Raw genomic sequence first — 21,681 nt, forward strand, 5'->3', positions numbered from 1 at the left:
CCGCTTCCCACGATGCCACCTTCCCAGAACCCACTGGAGAAGCAGCCCTGCCCCGAGCCTGGTCTCCCATGGTGCCCCTGTCTGGGCCGTGCGGCGTCACGTGCTCTAGGTCCTCCACGCTCTCCTTGTACCTGAGACCTGCCCAGAGACGGACCCTCTCGTCTCCTTCAGCCAGGCTACAGCTGGGCTCTTTCCTCCCCGGGTGACTCCAACTCGCGGCCTCCTCGCCGCAGCCTCCGGATAAGCCAGGAGACCCAGGGCCCGATGCCCGTTGCTGTCCAGAGCTTCCACTGGCTTCCCGAGGGCCCCAAGAGCACACGCAGGCATCCCACCCTGTTCCTTCCCTCCAGCCTCCCCGCACTGCGGCTGGACGCCAGCATCCCGACCTTCCTGGAACCACGGAGCCCTCCAGTTCCCACTCCTTCGCTCCGTCTGCGCCTCCCCGCTCCCTCCACCGAGCTCCCCGTATGACCGCCCCACTGCGGGGTCACAAGCTGCCTCCTCTGCATCTCCTGCCGTGTGGGGCAGCCAGCCTCCCCGAACCTCTCTGCCCTGCCCCCGACTGTCCATGTCCCCCCTCAAATCCCAGCTGCAAAGATCCCCAGCCCCCTGGCTTAGGCCTGGGGCTGTGTTGCCACTTGCAGTGGGCCTGGCTCAAGCGGAATCTACTCCTGGAATGGGAAGGGGGGAAAACACCACAAACCCAGGTCTGGTTTTGGCCATGTCCCAAGACTGTGAAATCTGGCAGGATTCGGCACCCGTGGAATTAGCCTCTGGCCTAAACACTCCCCAGAGCTCTCCTACGCTGTGACAGCTTGACCCTGGGCCAGGGAGGGAGCGGGCAGGGGGTGTCTGGGAGCTGCCAGACCCTCAAACAGTGAGGATTTCAATGCGCCAAGATACGATCCAAGCTATTTCCTCCATTGTCCTGGTGAATCAGTGAGTTACGCAAGGGGGTGTTGGTACCAAACAGCCTCAAACCCCACCCCCCGAAAGCTTTTCTCTGGCCCAGCACTGGGTCCCTACAACCCCAGGCCCCCAGGATTAACCAGAGAGCTGTAAATTGGACAATGGCCCTGTAATTCTCTTTCCCAGCTTGCTGGTTCTCTCCAATGCATGAGCTCTCTCTTCATTTTCCAGGTGGGATGCATGGTACCCTTCCCCCAGAGCGTGGCACATTATCTCCCTAGCGTGTGCCGCGATCACCTGCTGCAAACACCTGCACTAGAAAACATCTATGGCATGAGCTGGCATGAAAGCCTCCCGGCTGGCAACATCTGCACCATGAGAAACATCTGCATTATGTCCTGCCTGTGGGAACAGACCTGAGCTACCCGGGGAGAACATCAGTGGTGCGGGCTCCCTGCTGGAAACCCCTTTGCTACCTGGCTGGAGAGCAGATTCTGCCAGCTGTCCGCGATCAGGTTCTCCTTGTTCCCCTGAATTGCTAGTGGCTCTCCAGACGTTACGGGGGGTTGGCTCCATGCACCTTCCACCCGATCCAGGCATCTGGAGTTTGCAAACAGCCCCCGTTATGTTCACAAGACGCTGGAGCACAGAACCGCAGCCAGAAGCAGGAATATCAGGCTGTTCCTCCCGGACCATCTGCCAGCTGAGAATGGCTAGAGTACAGTAATGCCCTGGTCATACCACCTCCCATCCCACACACCACCTCTGGGGCAGGGAGCAGGGGGGGCAGAGAAGCCAGCTAATGACTCCCCTATGCTGGGAGCCTCCCAGCTTGGCCAGATCCAGAGTGGTGTAAACCAGAACAGGCGACAGAATGGTGCCCTATTATTCTCACGGGCCCGATTTCTCCACTCCTCTGCCCCTCATTTGGTCATGTACACCAGTGCCCCATTGACACCTGACCCCAGAGTGTGCCCCCATTCTGATAGCGGGGGTCCTGTGCGACCCTCCCCCAGCTCCAGCCCATGCCCGGACATCTACACTGCAGTTTTATAGTCCCACGGCCTGAGCCCCAGTCAGCTGCCCCGGGCCAGTGGCGGGTGTTTGACTGCAGTGTAGACACACCCTCAGCGTAAGCTCATAGATCTTCTCCTCAGCGACGTTTCCCAGCAAACCCCTTGAAAAACAAGCCAGTTTCACGTCACACGACTACTCTTCAGTTTCAGCCTATGTCAGTTTCCCCTTCCCGAGTGATCTGGGTTCAAGCAAAGGAAGGTTGCACAGCAAGTCAGGCTCAAAGCCAGGCACAGAACCCAGGAGCCCTGAGTCCAACCCCCTGCCGCACGGCTGAAACCAGCTCCCCGGGGATGCTGCAGAGCTCCCTAAAGAGACCAGAATGCAGCCCACCGACGGGCGGCACTGACTCGCTGTTTCCTTGGGCTCCCCCGTCGGTCTGTCTGTAGCCACGTGCTGGCTCGTTTTATACTTCGACTGTAAGATCCTTGGGGTAGGATCTGTCTTTTGTTCTGTGTTCGTAGAGCGCCTCGTGTGGGGGGGTCCTGGCACCGCGTTATGCTCATACAGATAATAAATAACAACTAGCACCTTTGTTCTGCAGGGAATTCAGGAGACCGGTGGGAGAGTCAGGGCTGGCCTTTTCCTGTCCCACGTCAGGGACTTTGGGGTGCCTGTGCCCACCAGTCCCTTTAGCAGGGGCATAAGAGAAATGCCAAACACAGGATATTCAGACATGTGACCGTGCCAGAGATGGGCTGGCCTGACTCACAGAGAGCCCCTCAATGGGCCCTAGGCGCAAGCCAACACGCGCAAGCCCAGATCTCCGTGCAGCCGAACCAACCGGCATTTTGAGGGCCAGGCAGAGTCACCTAGGGACTGAATCTCCACCCCGGATCCCACAGCTGCAGGAGCACTAATACCACCAGGCAGGAGCCGGGTCTCTCTAGCCCAGCCCCACCCACCCTTAGAGCCAGGAACTTCTGCTGTGAGTGACCTTCCCCAGCTTCGGTTTTGGCCTGCGGCTGGGGAGTCAGACAGGGAACAGGAAGCAAAACCCTACCGACCCCTCAACCCTCCCCCTGCATTCCTCCTGCTTTGCTGCGAGATTTTGTGCTGAAACCGCAACAGCCACAGACTGGCTCCAGGCGGATGTGAAACATGAGCCGGTTCCCAGCCCGGCTCTGCAGAAATCGGGCCTAGGTTTCTCGGAACAAAACGCCAACCCTGGCAGGTTTCCACTGGTGTCCCATCAGCATCCTCTGGGCTGCAGGTGGGAGACAGGCAATGCGGCTCCCGGACAGACTGGCTGGGCAATCAGAGACATCCACTACCGTCATGTCCACTTTTACCATCTGGCTAAGGGAACCCTAGTGCCACCACTGCTGTGCTCAGCACTTAGGACTGGTTTCACATCCCCTCTGATCCGCTGCCCTGAATAGGGGGCAGCAGCATTTCCTGGACCTCTCCCAACCTACATCCCAGCAGGTGCCAAGTCTGGGGGAGTATCCAGAGAGTGGCAGCTCTGACTGCGAAAGACACCAGCACTGGTCCCAGCTGTGGGACTGGGGAATCAGCTATGCACAGTCACTTCGCTTCCACCCTGCCACCGGTCCCTGCACCCCCATGGCTAATCTGACCAGCACCAAACCATTCCTGTGAAAACTAACGAGATGGCCACCCTGTGCTCCCGTCACTTTGCACCCGCATCGCTGGACAATCCAGTCACTGGCTAGAGAAAATCTGCCATTTAGTTAATAGGAAGAAGACATTCTGCAAGGCAGCATGCCCCAGTGGCTGGTGCACTAGACTGGGACTCAGGAGACCTGCGCTCTGTTCCTGTCTCTGCTCTGTGACTTTGGGCAAGTCACTTCCCCACTCGGTTCCTCAGTTTCTCCTCCTCCTGCCCTTTGTCTTTTAACAGTACAAGTTCCTTGGGGCAGGGACTCTCTCTCACTACATGGCTGTGCAGCACCAGGCACAGTGGGACCCCTGATCTCAGTCGCTGATGTAATAATAAGGGAAGATGCTTAGGGGCTTCTCTACACATGAGTTCCTGCTCAGCAACTCAGAATCTGCAGCGTTCTGGGACCGTCGCTGTGCTGTAGCAGTGTCCACATGAGAGGTTACTGTGCAGCCAACTGGTGCACTGGAGATTCAGTTACTCGCCGCACAGACAGGCCCTAGGAAGAGACCAAAGAAACCCCCCGTGATAATGAAGGACGTTGACTCTAGCTGCAGTTATTGTGCAATGAAAGTGTAAAGCAGCAGATTTAAAACAATCCAGGAGCAACTCAGGTATAATTGGCCTGTGGAACTCTCTGCCACTAGGTCCTACTGAGAGCAAAAGAGTGGAGCAGGATTTTTGAAAAGATGAGAGATGTCTGTGCATCATGAGCTCAACCAGAGCTACAGTCCAGAGGATAAAAACCATTAGAAGGGCTAAAAACCCACCTGCTTCAGGGCATAAACAAACCACTGAGCGAGTGGGATCAGGAGGGAATTTCCCCCCAAGGGCAGGTTATTCCATAACTGTCCACTAGGGGCTTTCTTGGCCCTTCCTCTGAAGCAACTGGTAGAGACAGGATATGGGGCTAGATGGCTGACTGGAACTAGAGCAGCCCCCTGTTGACATTGATCCCGGTCCAGCAAAGCCCTTAGGTACATGCGTAATTCACCATGCGAGTAGCTCCAGTGATGCCGTCCGAGGGGCTGAGTCACGTGCTGGCAGTCACACCGCGTCTGTTCTGAGCCCTGCCATGCACCACCAAGGGTCACGGGCTCGTGAGATCCGTTGCTTAGTCTCGTGCAAGTGCCCCCAGTGGAAAAACCCCATAGAAGCTAACGCAGGGGAGATCTGTCCTGCACCCTGCAGCGCGGGCATAACCCTCTGTTCATTACACTCTGCGGGCTGGCTGAAAGCTTCCGCAGAGGGCTCTGTTCTCCACTCAGTCCGATAGGAAGCCGCGGTATCTGATATTTCCCATAAGGAGTGGAGCTGGCTGGAATCAGAACCAGGCTGTATCCTGGGGAGACGGATTCGGACAGGAGATTTTCCATTGATTTCACAGAGCCTTAGATCAGGCCCTATGAGCCCGTCCCAGGGAGCATCCCCCTCACGCACGCACACCCCTGCTCCGAAGTAGCAGCAGGGACGTCAGTTGGAGACACACAAATAAAGCTGCGGGGGAGGCGCGGGGAGTTTTGTCCCAAGTCTCGCCCCTGTCCATTACAGGCCGGGAACAATAGCCCGTGTGGAAACGGCAGCCGTGTTGTGCCGGCGCATCCGGAGAGGCAGGAAGGAGCCAGGCAGGAGGAAATATTAAATAGAGCAATATAAACACTCGGCTGGGGGAATAAGGGGCGGACGCACCCCGCCCCACCGCCGCTGCCAGTGAAAGCGGGGCCGGAGAGCTGCGCGGCGGCAGTGAGCCTGCAGCATGGACAAGAACGCCTACGCCATGGCCAAGTTCGGCCTGGAGTCCAGGGACAACCTGATCCCCAAGCGGGACTGTGGCTTCTACATGAAATACATCTTCCTATTCACCTCGGTCATCCAGCTCCTCATCATCCTGGGGCTGGTTCTCTTCATGATCTACGGCAACGCCCACGCCAGCACCGACACCCACCTGCGGCACCTGGAGGAGCAGGTCCAGGAGTTCTACAACAAGATGACGCTGCTCAACGCCAAGAACAAAAACCTAACCCAGCAGCTCAACGCCACCAGCAAGGAGAAGCTCGGCTGCTCCCAGCAGCTGACAGCAACCCTGAAAGAGCTGGAGAAATGCAACGCCAGCCAGCGGGCCTGCTTAACCTCCCAGGTAGGCCTGCCTTGGAGAACCATCCCCTGGGGTGCACGTGCCCCCGTGCCCAAGCTGTCTGTCCTTCCATCCATCCCTCCTAGCGTGTGTCTCAGCACCCTAGGACCCAGCGTGTTTCTAGCGAGCCGTCCCTAGAGCCTAGGCTGGCTGTCTAGCCCCCCACAAAGACCAGAGAGAGTAAGGATCCCCTTGGTTGCAGCCAAGAAATAACAAATGTAATGCTGATTTCAGAGCCAAATTCACCCCCGGGGTAATTCGGTGGCATCCCACCATGCCCGGCCCATCCGTCCATCTCTCCTTTCTGCTCCGCGGCTGACCAGGACGATAAGATCCACTGAGGCACAGAGGTTCTTTTGCAAGCAGGAAAGTGACCGATTCAAATTTCATCTCCAAATATCCTCATCCCCTGACAGGGGCGCTGCAGATGTTTGTTTCGTTAGCGTGGGGAACCTGGGACCACACTACCGAGCATCCTCTCCATAGGGCTTAACTGTACTACTCAGAGACGGGATACCACTAAGCAGGGGAAATTTGGAATTTTAAGAGTGATCTCTTCTTGAGGGTGCTGTGCATTGTTAAACATCTGTCACGCTCCACCCCAGAGGTGGCAGCATTTGAATGGTGGTGGGTGAAATTACTCCTCTATCATTTCTCCATTCTTACCATGCTCATTGGAGGAGTTTCTTAACACTTCTCTATTGCTCCTTAGCTAGTCAGAGAATTGGAAAATGGAATTCTTTTCATTTTGCAGCTTTCCGATAGAAACACTGATTCAAAAGTTTCCGTGAAAATTCTTCTATGTTCAGTTTCTTGGCCTTGAGCTTCCCCCGCTGAAAAAGGAGGAGAACTCAAAGCCACAAACCCCTATTTTATGGTTTGTTTCTGGGTTTCTGTTGAAAATGTTTGTTTTCTAACAAAGGCTGATTTTGGAGCAAAGAAAAAAAAAGTTTTGTTGGAAAAATCCCAGCACCTTTTGGGTGCCCACGGGGCTAATCAGCTCCTGCAGCTGTTTTGACGCCCAGAGCGCGACCGCACCCTCCTGAGCCCTCAGGGTCTGCACCGTGCTAAGGCCTTAAAGACGCAATTTTCTCTCCTGTTATACACTCAAAACACAGACTGTTTTTCTTTAACTTCTCATAAAAATCAGCACCAAGATCGGCTCTACTCAGAGATTCAGGCTCTCCTCTCCCTCTAGCTTAGGTTCTTATATGACCCTGTTCCTGCCCCCGCCCCCATCTCTGTGGAAGTGCTTTTGTCCACATTCTATAGATGGGGAAACTAAGGCATAGAGAGGCTACGGGTCTGTCTCTGTTGCAATTAAACACCCGCCCCGGCCCATGCCAGCTGACTTGGGCTAGGGGGCTCTTTATTTGCAGTGTAGATGGTTCAGGCTCCCCCTATCGCAGGGTCCTAGAGCCCGGGCACCAGCCCAAATGTCTGCACCACTGCTGAAAAACCCCTTCACCTGAGCCAGCAGGCACGAACCAGCACAGACATTCCCCAAATGACTTAGCCTAAGTCTGTGCCTGAGCAGGGAATTGAACCCACAGCTCCCAAGCTATTATGCTAATCACAGGAACATCCTTCCTATGGCAGCAGCCCCCCCCATTCCCAAGCATGGTCTCTGCAGGTCCAGGTTAAGCAGCACTGGCCCTTGCTGGTCTGTGGCCAACGCCCAGAGTGAATCCGTAGGGCTGTCAATCCAGCACCTTTAACCTACGCTAACGACACACACACACAATTCCATTTACGGGCCAGATTCTCAGCTGTGCTGAAGCCAGGGGAGCCAGACCAATTTCCACCAGCCGTTTGTCCACTGATTTTTACATATAAGCCCAACAGTCACTATCCGACACACTCACAATCACACAGGACACTGGGCTAGTGATTCCTAAATATTCACCTTTGCCAAGACCTGCTCTAGTGTCCGACAAGGATCTGGCACAGGTTTGCTGTGAACTGGGAAACGGACAACTCACTTTGCCTGAAATTAGAACCTGCTGGAAAAATCTCAGGTTCTGGACTGAGGGCAGCGTTCAAGCCATTTGCAAATGCAGGTTCTGTTTGGTGCCAGCCACATGCTGGGCTGCTGCAGAACTTTTCATTCTGTTCCCCAGTTGTCTCGGCCCATGGGTGAGAATGCCTTTCAAACCGAGTTTTGATGATTGGATTAGTGCTGGATTCCAGCTAGTTACAAGTTGGGGGGTGGGGGATTCGCTTAAATGGATCAGGGGCTGGGAGGCACTTGCGAAACTCAACATCATCTTGCAAACCCCAACACACCCAATGCAAAAGTCTCCCGGGTTTCCCTGGTCCCAGGCCCGCCCCCATAGCTCATTCCATCCCATGAGCTATTCAAAGAGGGCAAAGAGTCCCTTCCTCTTTCGGAAGCACAGACGGGGTCACGGCATTGACAGCAATTCTACAGAACTGCCGCCAGTGAATCCCTGCTTCCCAGAGATGGGGCTCAGCCAGATCTGGATCCACCAAGTGCACTGGGGAGCTTGGATCCAGGATTTTGGCTCAGGTCTTCTTATAAAGACCTTTACGTGTCCTGATTTGCTGGGGCGCTGAGCACCCCACAGCTCCCAGGGATGAGCAAGACCTAGAACTCAGCACCTCTGAACATGAGAAATGAGTCAGGGGGATTCTTTAGTTACTGAGCACGGTCTGGTATGTTGCAACATTCCTGATTCATCAATGAACATTTTTCTCCTTCTGTCCATCTGTCTTTCCCCGCTCCCTAGTGATCAGACAGACTGACTCACGGGGCCTCCCTGTGCAGTTCCACTATGGTTTAGACAGACGCCCCAGAGCAGAATACAGAGACAGGCTTGGAGCTTTGCCAGCGCCAGCACTTGAGGAAAGCGAATGCGCCCAGTGATTCACCCACAGCCTTCGTCCCACTGCAGATCCTACTGCTGAGCACACGACTCTCGCACACTGGGGGAAATGAGCCAGGGAACGAGCAGGCCAGGGAGTACTGGCTCATCTCTCCTGGTCGCTTTGCACTGGATTCTTCTTCCTCTGAGCTAACAACCCTTCGCCTTCGCTGGCTCCTTCCACCCAAGCTTCACCTCTCACATTCTCTGTTCAAATGGGTCCTGGGCAGCAGGAGCAGCCGGTCTGTGCAAAGCAGCAGCATGGCACAACTGGTCAAGCATCTACCCTCAGGAATGGAATCATGGGGGGGAGGAAGGGATGCAAATCAGGACTGAGGGGCACTGGCAGACCCGTGCGTAAGGTGAGCCCAGGGCTGGGATAACAGGGGGCTGCGAGTCAGGACTGAAGGGCACCAGCAGGGCAGGAACGTTCACGAGGAAGCAGCTTCCACGGTGCACGTCTAGACAATGCCCCCCCGCCCCCGCCTTGTCTCCAGGAGCGCCCACATTCCTCACCGTTCTGCAAAGGGAGAGCGGCCAATTCCCTTCCTCCATCTCTGCCGCCCTCCCAGGAAATGTCTGGGAATGGCTTCCCCGGTGCCGGGGTGGCCACGCGTCCCTTGTGGCAGGGAAGCTCTGACGCTCCATCCCCCGTTCTCTCCCCAGGCCCAGTGCCAGAATATCTTGATCTACGCTGAGTACAACAAGGTGATGGTGGAGCAGTGCTACAGGAACATGAACATCCTGAACATCACCTGCTACGGTGGGTGAGAGCTCCCCCCTCCCCCCCGGCTCCTCTCCCTCCCCTGCCCCGCTCAGTCCCACTGGTGTTGGTGGAATCATCTCAGGGCCAGGCGGGGTCCCCACAGGCTGTCCAGGGCGTGGATGCAGCCAGCCCCCCACACCCCAGGCAGCGGGGAACTTCCTGATCCTGCTCACTGCACCTGCCTGATGTCAGAGAGTCTGGCCTGCTTCCCCCTGACACCACCGGGGCTGGTCATCCGGCATGCACACACGTCCTGCCCCAGGCAGCGGGGCACCCGGGGCTCCAGGAAGGTCACATGGCAGCATTGTGGAGCTCACGGTTGTGGAGAATGGGGTGCAAACCCTACTTTGTCTGGGCTGCAGGAGCAGGGGCCCTCCCGGCCCCAGTTGGAGTCCCTGGGACTCCCTCCCCAACCCCCCAGCTTTAGCAGCAGATAGTTTTAGCTTTGTACAACCTGATCCCAACCCAGGGTTGTCAACTTTCTACTCACACAAACCCGAACACCCTTGTCCGGCCCCTCCTCCAAGGCCCCACCCCTCCTCACTCCACCCCCCTCCCTCTGTCGCTCATGTTCACCCAGCTGGCTCAGGGGGTTGGGGTGTGGGAAGGGGGTGAGTGAGGGTCCCAGCTGGGGGTGAAGGAGGGTGCTCCGGGCTGGCCTGAGGGGGATCAGGGCTGTGGCAGAGGGTTGGGGTGAGTGAGGGTCCCGGCTGGGGGTGCAGGAGGGTGCTCTGGGCTGGCCTGAGGGGGATCAGGGCTGTGGCAGGGGGTTGGGGTGAGTGAGGGTCCCGGCTGGGGGTACAGGAGGGTGCTCTGGGCTGGCCTGAGGGGGATCAGGGCTGTGGCAGGGGTTGGGGTGAGTGAGGGTCCCGGCTGGGGGTACAGGCTCTGGTGTGCTGGAGGGTGCTCTGGGCTGGCCTGAGGGGGATCAGGGTTGTGGCAGGGGGTTGGGGTGAGTGAGGGTCCTGGCTGGGGGTGCAGGAGGGTGCTCTGGGCTGGCCTGAGGGGGATCAGGGCTGTGGCAGAGGGTTGGGGTGAGTGAGGGTCCCGGCTGGGGGTGCAGGAGGGTGCTCCGGGCTGGCCTGAGGGGGATCAGGGTTGTGGCAGGGGGTTGGGGCACAGAAGGAGGTATGGCTCTAGGCTGAGGGTGCAGGTTCCAGGCTGGGGCCAGAAATGAGGGGTTCATGGTGCAAGAGGGGGCTCTGGGGTGGGACAGGGGGTTGGGGTGGGGGGTGAGGGCTCTGGCTGGGGGTGCAGGCTCTGGGGTGAGGTCAAGGGGTTTACAGTGCAGGAGGGGGATCAGGGCTGGGGCAGGGGACTGGGGCACAGGAGGGGGTGAGGGGTGCAGGCTCCAGGAAGCAGCAGCACGTCCCTCCTCCGGCTGCACCTTGGAAGCGCGGCCAGGTGGCTCTGCGTGCTGCCCTGTCCGCAGGCACCGCCCCGCAGCTCCCACTGCCCGCAGTTCCTATGGCCAGGAGCCGGAGCGGGGACGTGCCGCTGCTCCCCAGAGCTGCACAGAGCCATGGCAGGCAGGCAGCCGGCCTCAGCCCGCTCGGCAGTGCTGACCAGAGCCGCCAGGTTCCCTTTTCCACCGGGCACCAGGCAATTCTATCCCAACCCCCGAAATCCTGCTGGGAAGGGATCAGTGGGGTCACCCCTGCCACGTGGGAGCAGAGTGCTGCATTGAACCGGGGGCACCCCAGCGTGGCCCCCTGGGTTTCTCCCCCACTCAGCACTGCTAACCCCGAGAGTTCAGACATCAGCAGTCGGACCCCGTGAGCTCACCAGTGAGCTGCTAGCGACCCACACCCCTGGGCCTAATTCATTAATCCTCCTCCCCTCCCCCACATCTGCCCCTCCCCCAGCCCAGCAGTTAATTCTGCGCACACCCATCACAGCTGCTCCTTACCCCCAATCTCACGCCTCTGCTCCTGTGGCTCCAGGGCTCTTGTTGGAGGGGGGAGCAGACTGATCATTGTTCACGGGGGGGGGCAGCCACCCTGAGCTGCTGGGCTCTTCCTGTCCCCTCCCCTCCGGTGAGAATGGTGTTGGCTATTCCTTCACCCTCCCTCCCCTCCTCAAAAACTCTTCTGGGAGCAGGGAGGGGGTTGCTCTACCTGCCTCTTGCAGCAGCTGTGATTGGCTGCAGTTCCCCAGGAGTCCCTCCCCCCCAGTAGGGCTGACTCCAGTGGGGGGATTGGGTGCAGGGAGGGCAAACTGAGAGGATGGGGTGCTGCAGGAGGGAGAGATAGGGGTGCAGGGGGAGGGGGAATCATGACATTGGGTGCAGGGGATGGGGATGTTGGGGGAGGAGGGTGCTGGGGGAGGAGGGTGTACGGGATGGGGATGTTGGGGGAGGAGGGTCTAGGGGGATTGGGTGCTGGGGGAAGTGGGTGCTGGGGGAGGAGGGTGCAGGGGATGGGGGTGCTAGGAGAGGAGGGTCGGGGGGAGGTGGGTGCAGGGGATGGGGGTGCTGGGGGAGTAGAGGGCAGGCGAGCTGGATCCCAGGGGGACGTAACCCCGTCAGCCCAACCCCTGCCTTGTCCTCTCCCGGCACAGCCGAGAAGCTGAGCCTGCGGGAGGCCCGGGACCGGCTGGTGCGGGAGGCCCAGCAGCAGCGGGAGAACTGCTCGCAGGTGACGGAGAAGCTGACGCAGGCGGCCAGCACCGCCAACAGCGAGCGGGAGGTCTGCCGGCAGGACGGCATCCGCCTGCGGGCGCAGTACAGCGGGCAGAGCCAGGGGCAGAACCAGTGCTGCAGCCTGGGAAAAAATATGCTGGGCGAGATCCAGAGCATCCAGCAGAGCATCCAGGGGATAGTGGGGACCCTCCCGTCCTACCCGCCCCACAGCTGCACCACTCTGAGCCAGCAGGTGAACACCCAGCTCACGACGCTGGGGAACCAGCTGCAGAAGAAGCTGGAGACCCAGGCGGAGGAGAACGGGCGGCTGCACGGCGAGAAGCTGTTCAGCGAGGCCAACCTGCGGGAGTGCGGGCAGCAGCGCACCAGGGAGACCCAGCAGCACCAGCACCAGCTGCAGGCCCTGCAGGCCGCCTGCGACGCCGAGGCCAAGCGGAGCTACCAGGAGAAGCAGACGCTGACGGAGGAGAAGGGGCGCCTGAGCCAGCAGCTGCAGGAGAACAAGAAGCTCCTTGCCCAGGCTGAGATCACCAAGGCCCAACTGGAGAGCTGCAGGAAGGCAAAGGTGAGGGGGCCCCGGGCTGCCGTGTGTCCGTGCCCACGTCCATCCTGAGGCTGGGGGGGGGAGGTGTGCACCTCCTTGTGGGTACGTAGGAACGTGCCCACAAATCCAGCCTGCCATCTGGGCATGGTCCGCCCTCCGGGGGTCTGTCTGTTCATTGGGGTTGCCAGGCGTCCAGAACGCCCGGTCGAAAGAGGATCCTGGCGGCTCCAGTCAACACCACCGACTGGGCTGTTAAAAGTCCGGTGGGCGGCACAGCCGGGCCTGGGGCTAAGGCAGGCTCCATGTCTGCCCTGGCTCCGCGTGGCTCCTAGGAAGCGGCCGCCAGGTCCCTGCAGCCCCTAGGCACATGGGTGGCCGGGGAGGCTCCACGCTTGCCCCCGCCCCGAGGGCCAGCTCCGCAGCTCCCATTGGCTGGGAACCACAACCAATGGGAGCTATGGGGGTGGCGCCTGTGGGCACGAGGGCAGCACACGGAGCCTCCCTGGCTGCCCATGTGCCTCGGGGCTGCAGGGAGGCTCTGCATGCTGCCCTCTGCATGGCTGCTTCCCGGGAGCCATAGTAAGCACCACCAGGACCCCGATCCTTTTCCAGCACCCCATCCCCCTGCCCCAGCACGGAGTCCCCTCCCACACCCAAACACCCTTCCGGAGCCTACATCCTGTCCCACCTCCCTGCAGCCCCCAACACTCCCCGTCCCAGCCAGGACCCCCCCCTTCACCCCAAACCCCTCATCCCAGCCCCACCCCAGAGCCTGCACCCCCTGCTGGAGCCCACACCCCAACCCCCTGTCTGGAGTCCCCTCCTGCACCCCAAACCCCTCATCCCAGCCCCACCCCAGAGCCTGCACCCCCTGCTGGAGCCCACACCCCAACCCCGAGTCCCCTCCTGCACCCCAAACCCCTCATCCTCAGAGCCTGCAACCCCTGCCAGAGCCCACACCCCAACCCCTGCCCAGAGTCCCCTCCTGCACCCCAAATGCATCCCTACCCCACCCCAGAGCCTGCACCCCCTGCTGGAGCCCACACCCCCAACCTCGAGTCCCCTCCTGCACCCCAAACCCCTCATCCTCAGAGCCTGCACCCCCCAGCCAGATTCCTCAACCCCCCTCCACACACACCTCAACCCCCTGCCCCAGCCCGGTGAAAGTCAGTGAGGGTGGGGGAGAGCGAGGGAGGGAAGGAGGGGAGATGCAGTGGGCAGAGGTGAGACCTTGGGAAGGGCCGGGGTTGGGTGTTCGGTTTTGTGCCATTAGAAAGTTGGCAGCCCCACTGTTCATCCACTGATGTCCTTGTAGGTTGGGGGGTAGATAGTGCTTATCCACCCCCCTCCACCCCCTCCTTCCCACATACACACCCTGGAGCAGATCCCCCAAGCCGTGCGACTCCCCCAAGGCCGCCGGGCTGCCTGCCGGCTCACGGGGCCCCGAGGGCCGGGGCAGCGCATAGCAGGGGACAGAGGCCTTCCCCCAACCTCCTCCCGCCACACCCTTGCCAGGAGTCAGCCAGGGAGGGTCTCCCCAGTTCCTTCCGTCTGGTGCCGAGTGGGCAGAGCGAAGTGTTCTGGGCTGCACACGTGCTGGCTCTTGGGGGTGGCTCCGTGGCCGGCAGCTGAGCCAGCGTGACTCTCCTCTCATTGACAGGGCAGTGCTTTGAACCCAGGCCTGAGAAATCCTGGCAACCCCGGGACCTTCGGCAACCCTGGGACCTTCGGCAACCCCGGCACCTTTGGGAACCCCGGCACCTTCGGGAACCCTGGCACGTATGGGAACCCCGGCACCTTTGGGAACCCAGGGACACTGGGGAATCCCGGGACGTTCGGGAACACTGGTGAGTGCCCGTGCGAGGAAGGGCAAAAGGCAGGTGTCCAGATGCTTTCCCGGACTAGCTTTGGCAGGTGGCGCCAGCCCCTGGAGCTGGCCTGTGGGCACAACCCTCACCCACTTTCCTAGCCCTGCTCTGAGAAACCCTAGCCCCACCTCCTCCCTCAACATCTAGCGCTAATGAAACCCTGCAGCGTCGGTGAGGTCGGTGCCATGGAGCAAGCGGCATGGAGGTTTCCACCACCCCACCCCACCTCGGCTCTGCTGCTGCCCCACCGTCCTGACCCACAGCCCCTGGGGCTCCCTAGCAGCTTTGTGCATTCACGTCATTCCCAACCTGGAGCCATTATACAGCAGCTGGGGGACGAGGGGGCTCCTTGCTGGGCCATTGGCACGCCGAGCCAGACCCCCCTTGTGTCCCTGCCCGGCCAGGGGCCCCGTGTCCCAGATTCCTCCAGGAGCGGCGAGGCCAGCCCAGGATTGGGGGCTTGTGAGGGGGAGGGAGGCCCCTTCCCTTGCACATACGGGCAGTAGATTCCAGCCAAGAGACCTCTGGTGCTTCTCGCCCTGTTAGACAGCACCAGCCTGGATGAAATCAGAAAGCGACTCCTGGAGGCCAAACTGCCCAACCAGTTCCCCCCCAAACCCGTGGCGCAGCCCAGGTAAGGAGCGAAGGGCAAGGCAGGTTGGGGGGTCCCCTGTATGAGCACGCTGAGCAACCTATCATAGCAGCTGTCCCTCTCGCATCCCCCTCTACCCCAGTATCCCCCCCCATTAAAGCAGACCATTGGCCCCGCACGGCCAGTGTCCTGCCTCTAGCACTGGCTGCAGCGTCCCCTTCTTGCTAGTGCGCCTGGTTGATTGCGCAGTACAGTCTGTGTGGGTCCAGAACCCTTCCTGACCCTTCACACCCTGAAGCATGAGAGTTGGGGTCAGGCAGCATCTGGCCTCTCTCTGCTGCTGTTAAGCAGCCCCATGAGTAGACTCCGTCGCAGCGTAAAGCAGCTGGGATGTGGGTGGAACCTGGGATAGAACTAACATCTCTTGCAAAGAGCATTTCCTGGGGGTCGGGGCGCAGAGCTCCTGTTTCACAGCTACACTCACCTGCCCCTGGGGGCGACGTGGAGGGAGGGGTCGTTAGCGTTTACAAGGCGAGGCGCTGGGGGCCAAGGGCAAAGCATGATTGCAGGCGCTGAGGAGCGTGGGATCAGACCCCTACGGAGCATTTCCTGAGCGGCTGAGGGTGGGGTGGGGTGCCTGGTACACGTTATCAGTATTCTCAGTAGCTGGACAATACCGAGTCTGGCCAGTGACTCCAGCGGGCACAGGATCGGGCCCTTTGTTTACTGGAGACGGGCTCGCCTGGGGGCATGAGAACCTGCCAGAGCCCAGCAGCAGCCTGCCTGGGTTCTTTGATAGGGGGAGAGGGCAGGGGGCCACAGGAAATCCTGGGGCAGCAGGATACCACAGCGGTCGGCAGCTTCCTCGCAGGGCAGGAACCCGGGCGCGGCCACTCGGGCTGTGTGTGAGCGGCGTTAGCGCCGACCTTTCTCGCTGTTTTCTTTTCCACGCCAGCGGCTAACCAGGGAGCGAGGCCATGGGGAGCAGAGGCCGGGAGCTGAATTGGAGCAAAGGGGAGGAAACGCAACTTGATTGGCAAGAAACTTAGGAGACTGAACTGGTGCCCGGCCTGAAATCGCCATCTCCCTCAGGCAGAGACAGACACGCCTGGGCAGAGACTTCCAGATAAGCGCACATGTACATGTGAATCTCCCCACCCCACCCACACAGCCGAAATCCATCGTACACCCCCCTCCCCAGCTCCAATCTCTCGCACACACACTTGGCCACACTCTCTGCTCACCCAGCTCATGCTCACCCCAGGGACACACGCCCTCTGGGCCTCCCCCCTTATTCCTGGTCCTGTTACCCCTGGTTCGCCAGCCCCGGAAGCTGGGCATGCTGGTGGGAGGGGAGCTCATGCTGACCTCGCCCTCTGGCAGCCCTCCCTCCGACTGGTAGCCCTTTGGGTGGGGGGTCTGGCCAGACCTGGCAGCACGGCCCAGGCCAAGCCGGGGGGAGGACCGTGGCTCCCTCTGTCTGACCCCACTCCCTGGGCTTTACTCACCCTTACAACCCCTGCTGAGATCTCCTCCGTCCTCCCCCCCGCCCGGGCCTGGCCCCCGTCCTCCTCCAGCCACTCCTGCATCCCTGCCCAGCCCTCGCTCCCCTCAGGCCTCAAGGCCCTGGTCTGCTCAGGCTCCGCGGCCCCAACACCCCTCCAGTACTGCAGCCCTTTGTCATCTGGGCTCTTGCAGCTCACCCCATCCCAGGGAGGCTCGACCCTGGGGCCCTGCCCAATGCCACAACCCAGGCAGTGCAGGGGGCCGGCTGAGCGGGATCTGCCATGGATGTGAACGCAGGGCCAGGAGGTGAAGGGAACCGCCGGGGCGGCTCCGGCCTCGCTCGCTGATTAGCCCAGCGATGCGGCGGAGGCTCGTGGCGCTTTGCTGTAAATTCTTCCACCCCGCACTGAATACAGGCCTGACGGCAGCCCGGCCAGGGGGTTGTGCTTTGTTCCGGGTGCTGGGGGCGGGAGCCGGTGGGTCTGGTTCTGCTCCCGCTGACCCTGGCCCAGACCTTGAGCCAGCGGAGTCCCCTGCCCTGAGCCAAGGCTGGGGACTCGGAAGGTCCTGGAAGGCCCCTCTGCAGCGGGGGGGCTGGGCGCTGAAGATCCGGGGGGGGGGGTGAGGTGACATTCGCTCGCGGGCTGGGTTCCTAAAGGGGCTTTTGCCCCAGAGTTTGGAAGAGGAGAGGACAATTGGGGGAGGGGGCAGGGGACACACGTCCCCATGTGCCTCGTCTCTTCCGCCACCCCCCAACCTGCCCCGTCCACCAAGGCCGTCAGCTGCTGTCCTGAGCCAAGGGCCCCTGCCTAGGGCCCAGCCACCGCCAGCGCCCCCTCAGCCCCCCGGCAAGAGGTGCAGGAGTCTGGGTGGCTGCGAGCGGGGCCCAGCTCTCGAGCCAACGGGGAACGTCCCGTTCTGGCCGCCCCGGAGGAAGGGACTGACAGGTGCCGCAGGAAGAGCCAGGCCAAGCTGGGACCCAAACAAAGAAACAACGAAGCACGTTCCCAGAACTGCAGGGGGCAGGATCCAAGCCCGGCCCAGTGGCCTCCGGCCAGGAATTCTGCACACTTGGAGCAGGAACAAGCCAGAGGCCAACCTTGGCCCGGCTGCCAGCTCCAGCCGCGCCGAAGAGGGGCTGGTTCCGGAGCCTGCTCTCAGCCCCAGAGGAGCGGGCTGGGGGGAGAGGGGCGCACACGCACAGCGAGAGCAAGCCCCGGGCAGGCAGGCAGGCAGGCAGCACACACCTGTGCCACCCACGCCCGCCTTTCCAGCTGGCACACGCACAAGGCTGGGGCCAGGGATCATTGCTGGGGGAGCCGAACTCTCCCCCCGCCCTCCAGGGAAAGGGAATTGCCCTCTCCTGCTCCACGGATCCAGCTCTGGTGGCCCCCGAGAGGGAGAAGCACCCAGTGATGGGTGGATAATCCATGGGAGTTTTGCTGGGTAAACCAAGGGCATCTGGCCCCATTTAGATCAGCTGCCAGGCTGCACCCGCCTGGGGTCTCTGCCCCCAGTCCCACCTCTGCCCCCCCCTTGGGGATGTTCCCCTTTCAGGCCCCCGGCAGAGGGGTAACTCCCCCCCGGCAGCTGACACAAGAGCATCCTCTCCAGGCCGGAAATCTAGCCCCAAAGCCTTGCTTTGTTGGACAAGGAAAGTGGCCTGAATAAATGGCCTCCCTGGACATTCCCCACAGGCCCCATTAGCTCTGGCGCTGCCAGAGGGGAAATGTGCCGCGGCCGGTGAGGCTGGGTGCTAGAGGCCCTGGCCATCAACTCAAAGCCACTTCCCCTCTCGACCTGAGGCCACCTGTGCTGAGCTGGGTTTCAGCAGCCCTCAGCTGGGGCTCGGTGCACGACCTAGTAGTTAGTTATGTCTCAGAGCCGCCCCACAAGGGAGTTATCAGGCCCTCTTACAGAGGGGTAAACTGAGGCACAGAGCAGCGACGTGACAGTAAGCGAGTGGCAGAGTTGGAAGAAGAATCCAGGAGTCCTGACTCATATCTCTCTAACTGCTAGGCTACGCTGCCCCTCCCAGAACCCCGGAGTCCTGGCTCCCAGACACCCCCCATGATTCACTAGATACAAACCGTGCTGCAGAAGTAGGAAACCGATCGCCTGACAAAGCGATTAGTGTTAAATACATTAATCGCGCCGGGCGGCTCAGCTCTGGGCCAGGCTGCGTTTCCTACGGATGGCCCTGAGCCTTGGCAGGATGAGAGGGTTAGTTTAGAAACCCAGAGGACACGCTAGAGCCGGGAGCAGCCGTGTTGTTGCCATGGGATGATTTATGGCTGGGCCTTATCTCCCCTTACTAGCTATAATCAGTCTTTCCTAACACTCCATGCGAGATTGTAAACTCCTTTGGGAAGTCCCTGCATCCTCCTGGCTCTGTGCTCAGGGTTTTAGCTCACATCCTAAAGGCAGTCACAAGCCCTGCGCACAGGAATCACTCACGTTCCCCTGCCACCAAAATGCAGCCACCTCTGGGGGAGAAGGCAGCAGTTTAACAGCGCACAGCGATGCTATGGGAGGACTATAGGATAATTATGTACCCAGCTGACATTTCGAATCGAGGGGGAGCAGAATTTCGGAAGGTCACAGGAACCCGCAGAGCTGACGGTGGGTCAGGATAGGGAGGTTAATGAACAAATGGGTTCATGAGATCTTTCAGGACCTGTCTCAAACAGCCGCCCCTCCCTGCCGGGCAGCGCTGAGGGGAGAGCCCCCCTTCTGAGCCCCCTCAGCCCTGCGCAGGGACAGTGGGGCCAGCACTGGCTGCGAGGGGAGAGCCCCCCCACCCCACTTCCTGCCTTTTCTCTCCCGCACACGTGCGAATCAGACTGAGCCCCAGTTAGCAGATAAAGTCGCAGCTCATGGGGAGCAGTGACAGGGAACAGAAGAGCCCCCACCCCCACCAGGAAGGGGTCATCCAAGCACCGGCTGCTCTCTGGTTACACAAGGCCACAGGGTAGGCGCTTGTCCCGGCTTCCCCCTCACCTATGGCACGTGGAAACCCCCCCCCCATCCTTCCTCGCCGGGGAGCTGCTGCGCCCCACGCTCAGGAGGCAGCACAGCCTGGGGGGAGCACCCAAGGGTGACGGCCTTGCTGCACCCTGGGAAACTCTGCTGCGGCCGCATGCACCAGGGCTGGAAAGGCCCCCCAGGAGGCCACATTGCCCAATATTGACCCCACACCCTCAACTCCCCTCCCGCCCCCTCCTGACAACTGATTGGCACCCCCCAGGCTCAACCCCTGGGCCAGGCTCACAGCTACACCAAGGCCCCGCTCGGCCCCTCTGGCCACACAAGGGGTCCTTAAAGCAGGTGGAAACAGCCCCCCGACTCCCACCATGTGCACGCACCTCCCTGGCCCCCCGTGGAGCTGGCCTAAGGACTCTGCGCCCACCCTGTCCCCAGCCCCAGGGGGCAGAGTGGGGCCATGGGAGACACACTGTGCTGCAGCTGTTCCCTGGAGCTATGGGGAGCAGAGTGTAAGTTAGAGCAGCCCCAAGGCTGCTGCGGCAGGCACCAGGCAGGGCCCTGCCCTAGAATAGCGGGTGCACAAAGGTGGCTTAAAGCCAGCCAGACACCACCATCCCGCCCACACACACATACACACACGCTCCAGGAGGAGGAAACAGACTCAGGCCTCTGCAGTGGTTTCACCCTGGGCCCTGGAGCTCTGCACTCTGCTGTGCAGGGGGAGCTCACCCCAGGGCTGTCACTCCACCGCCTGTCCCCAGGGCTGCCCAGGATGGGCCTGCAGGGGACTCGGCTCCTGGATTCTGGTCCCCCCGCCCTGCTGGCAGAGCAGGGGGAGAGCTCGTTACTTGGAGGAGCATCAGGAAATCCTCTATAAATAACCCGGCCAAACAAGGGCTTCCTCAGCAGGAGGCCGGGAACCCCAGCGGTAACGAGCCCCGGGGGAGAGCGTGGGGCCAGTGAGGCAGAGAGGCCAAAGGCCACGCACTGGAAACAGAGCCAGGCTGCCCGGGGTGGGGCGGGGGGAGGCCCAGCCCCTGGAAAGGGCACGCAGGGCGCAGGCTGCAGCAGAGTGGGGGGAAGGAGGGCGACATGGCCCCGGCTTTCTGGCTGAGGCGGAGAAGCTGCCCCGGGATGTGACGTTCAGGCCGGTTTTTCCCTTCCAGCCGCTCGAGGGCCTTGTTTACTCTCCTCCCCTGGAAGCAGAGCTGCTCCGAGCCCCACGTTTTTCCACGGCTGGCCCAGGAGACCCCCAGCTCCGGAGACGCCCCCCCCCCCAGAAGACAGGCAGGGAAGAGCCACCCCACACGGGCTCCCTCACCCCCATGGCGCCCTCCACGCTCAGGGGCGCCCCCAAATATAACCCTCCTGAGGCGAGGGGTGCTGCCCCCCACTCCTGGGCAGGGTAGAGGCTGCTTTTGCCAGCCTTGCCTGGAGAGAAAGGGCCTAACCTTGCTCTGCGGCACCCCCAGCTGGTTAGTCTAGGAACAGCACCGGCAGGCTGGGCCATGGGATCAGGGGAGAAACGTGTCTCCATTGCGGGAGCAGAACCTGCCTGGCCCAAGAACCATCTCCTGGCAGAAACACTGCGCCAGGGCCCTGCTGCTCCGAGCTTCTGAGGCTTGTGACCCGAGCAGACGGCCTGAGGGGCCGGACACCGGGGTTCCATTCTTGGCTCTGCCCCCAGCACATGGACAAGCCCCGCCAGCTCCAGCGCCCCAAGGCGCTACCCGCCCCTAACCCCAACAGCAGCGCTAGGCGAAATCCCTCCCAGCACGTCCTGACTGCTCCACCCCCACTCTGTAGCAGCCAGGCCCTGTACAGCTCCGAGCACACAGCTGACTGACCGGAGAGACTCCCTGCCCCCTCCCTATGAAGTGGGGCTCCTGGCGCTGGGAGGCTGAATTCATTCGTATGACCAAAGTGTTCTCGGACGCTGCACTGGCAAAGGATCATTCGTCCCCCATGTTAATGGGAACACCCCACAATCCCAGCCAGTCTCACCCCTCCCCAGCTGTACAGAGCACAGGCCCAGTCACGCCCCCCTTTCCTCTTACAGGGCCAGCTGTACATACAGCGTCCTCTAGCCCAGGTGTTCCTCCACCCCTGGAAAGAAGGAAAATAGTCCCTTCTCCCCCCCCCAGCAGGACGAG

The 21,681-nt window shown here is 60.9% G+C and overlaps 1 protein-coding gene across 1 annotated transcript; it reads left to right on the forward strand.

The window, feature by feature from the left end:
* Window positions 1–5,245: 5,245 nt before the first annotated feature.
* On the forward strand, window positions 5,246–16,976 carry LOC123355961 (plasmalemma vesicle associated protein). The gene is made up of 6 exons (XM_044998844.1): window positions 5,246–5,744; window positions 9,293–9,389; window positions 11,952–12,598; window positions 14,238–14,424; window positions 14,992–15,079; window positions 15,993–16,976. Exons 1-6 carry the CDS (start codon window positions 5,364–5,366, stop codon window positions 15,997–15,999), a joined length of 1,407 nt encoding a protein of 468 aa, XP_044854779.1. The 5' UTR covers window positions 5,246–5,363; the 3' UTR covers window positions 16,000–16,976.
* The last annotated feature ends 4,705 nt before the right edge of the window (window positions 16,977–21,681 follow it).

The sequence above is a fragment of the Mauremys mutica genome, chromosome 24, assembly GCF_020497125.1.
Source record: "Mauremys mutica isolate MM-2020 ecotype Southern chromosome 24, ASM2049712v1, whole genome shotgun sequence".
In the NCBI taxonomy this organism is placed as follows: domain Eukaryota; kingdom Metazoa; phylum Chordata; order Testudines; family Geoemydidae; genus Mauremys; species Mauremys mutica.

What these genes read in the sequence shown, in the direction of transcription:
- LOC123355961 (XM_044998844.1), top strand. Translation starts at nt 5,364, where the DNA reads ATGGACAAGAACGCCTACGCCATGGCCAAGTTCGGCCTGGAGTCCAGG. An exon ending in CCTGAACATCACCTGCTACG is followed by an intron (nt 9,390 to 11,951) that starts GTGGGTGAGAGC and finishes CTCCCGGCACAG; the next exon opens with CCGAGAAGCTGAGCCTGCGG. An exon ending in CGGGACGTTCGGGAACACTG is followed by an intron (nt 14,425 to 14,991) that starts GTGAGTGCCCGT and finishes TCGCCCTGTTAG; the next exon opens with ACAGCACCAGCCTGGATGAA.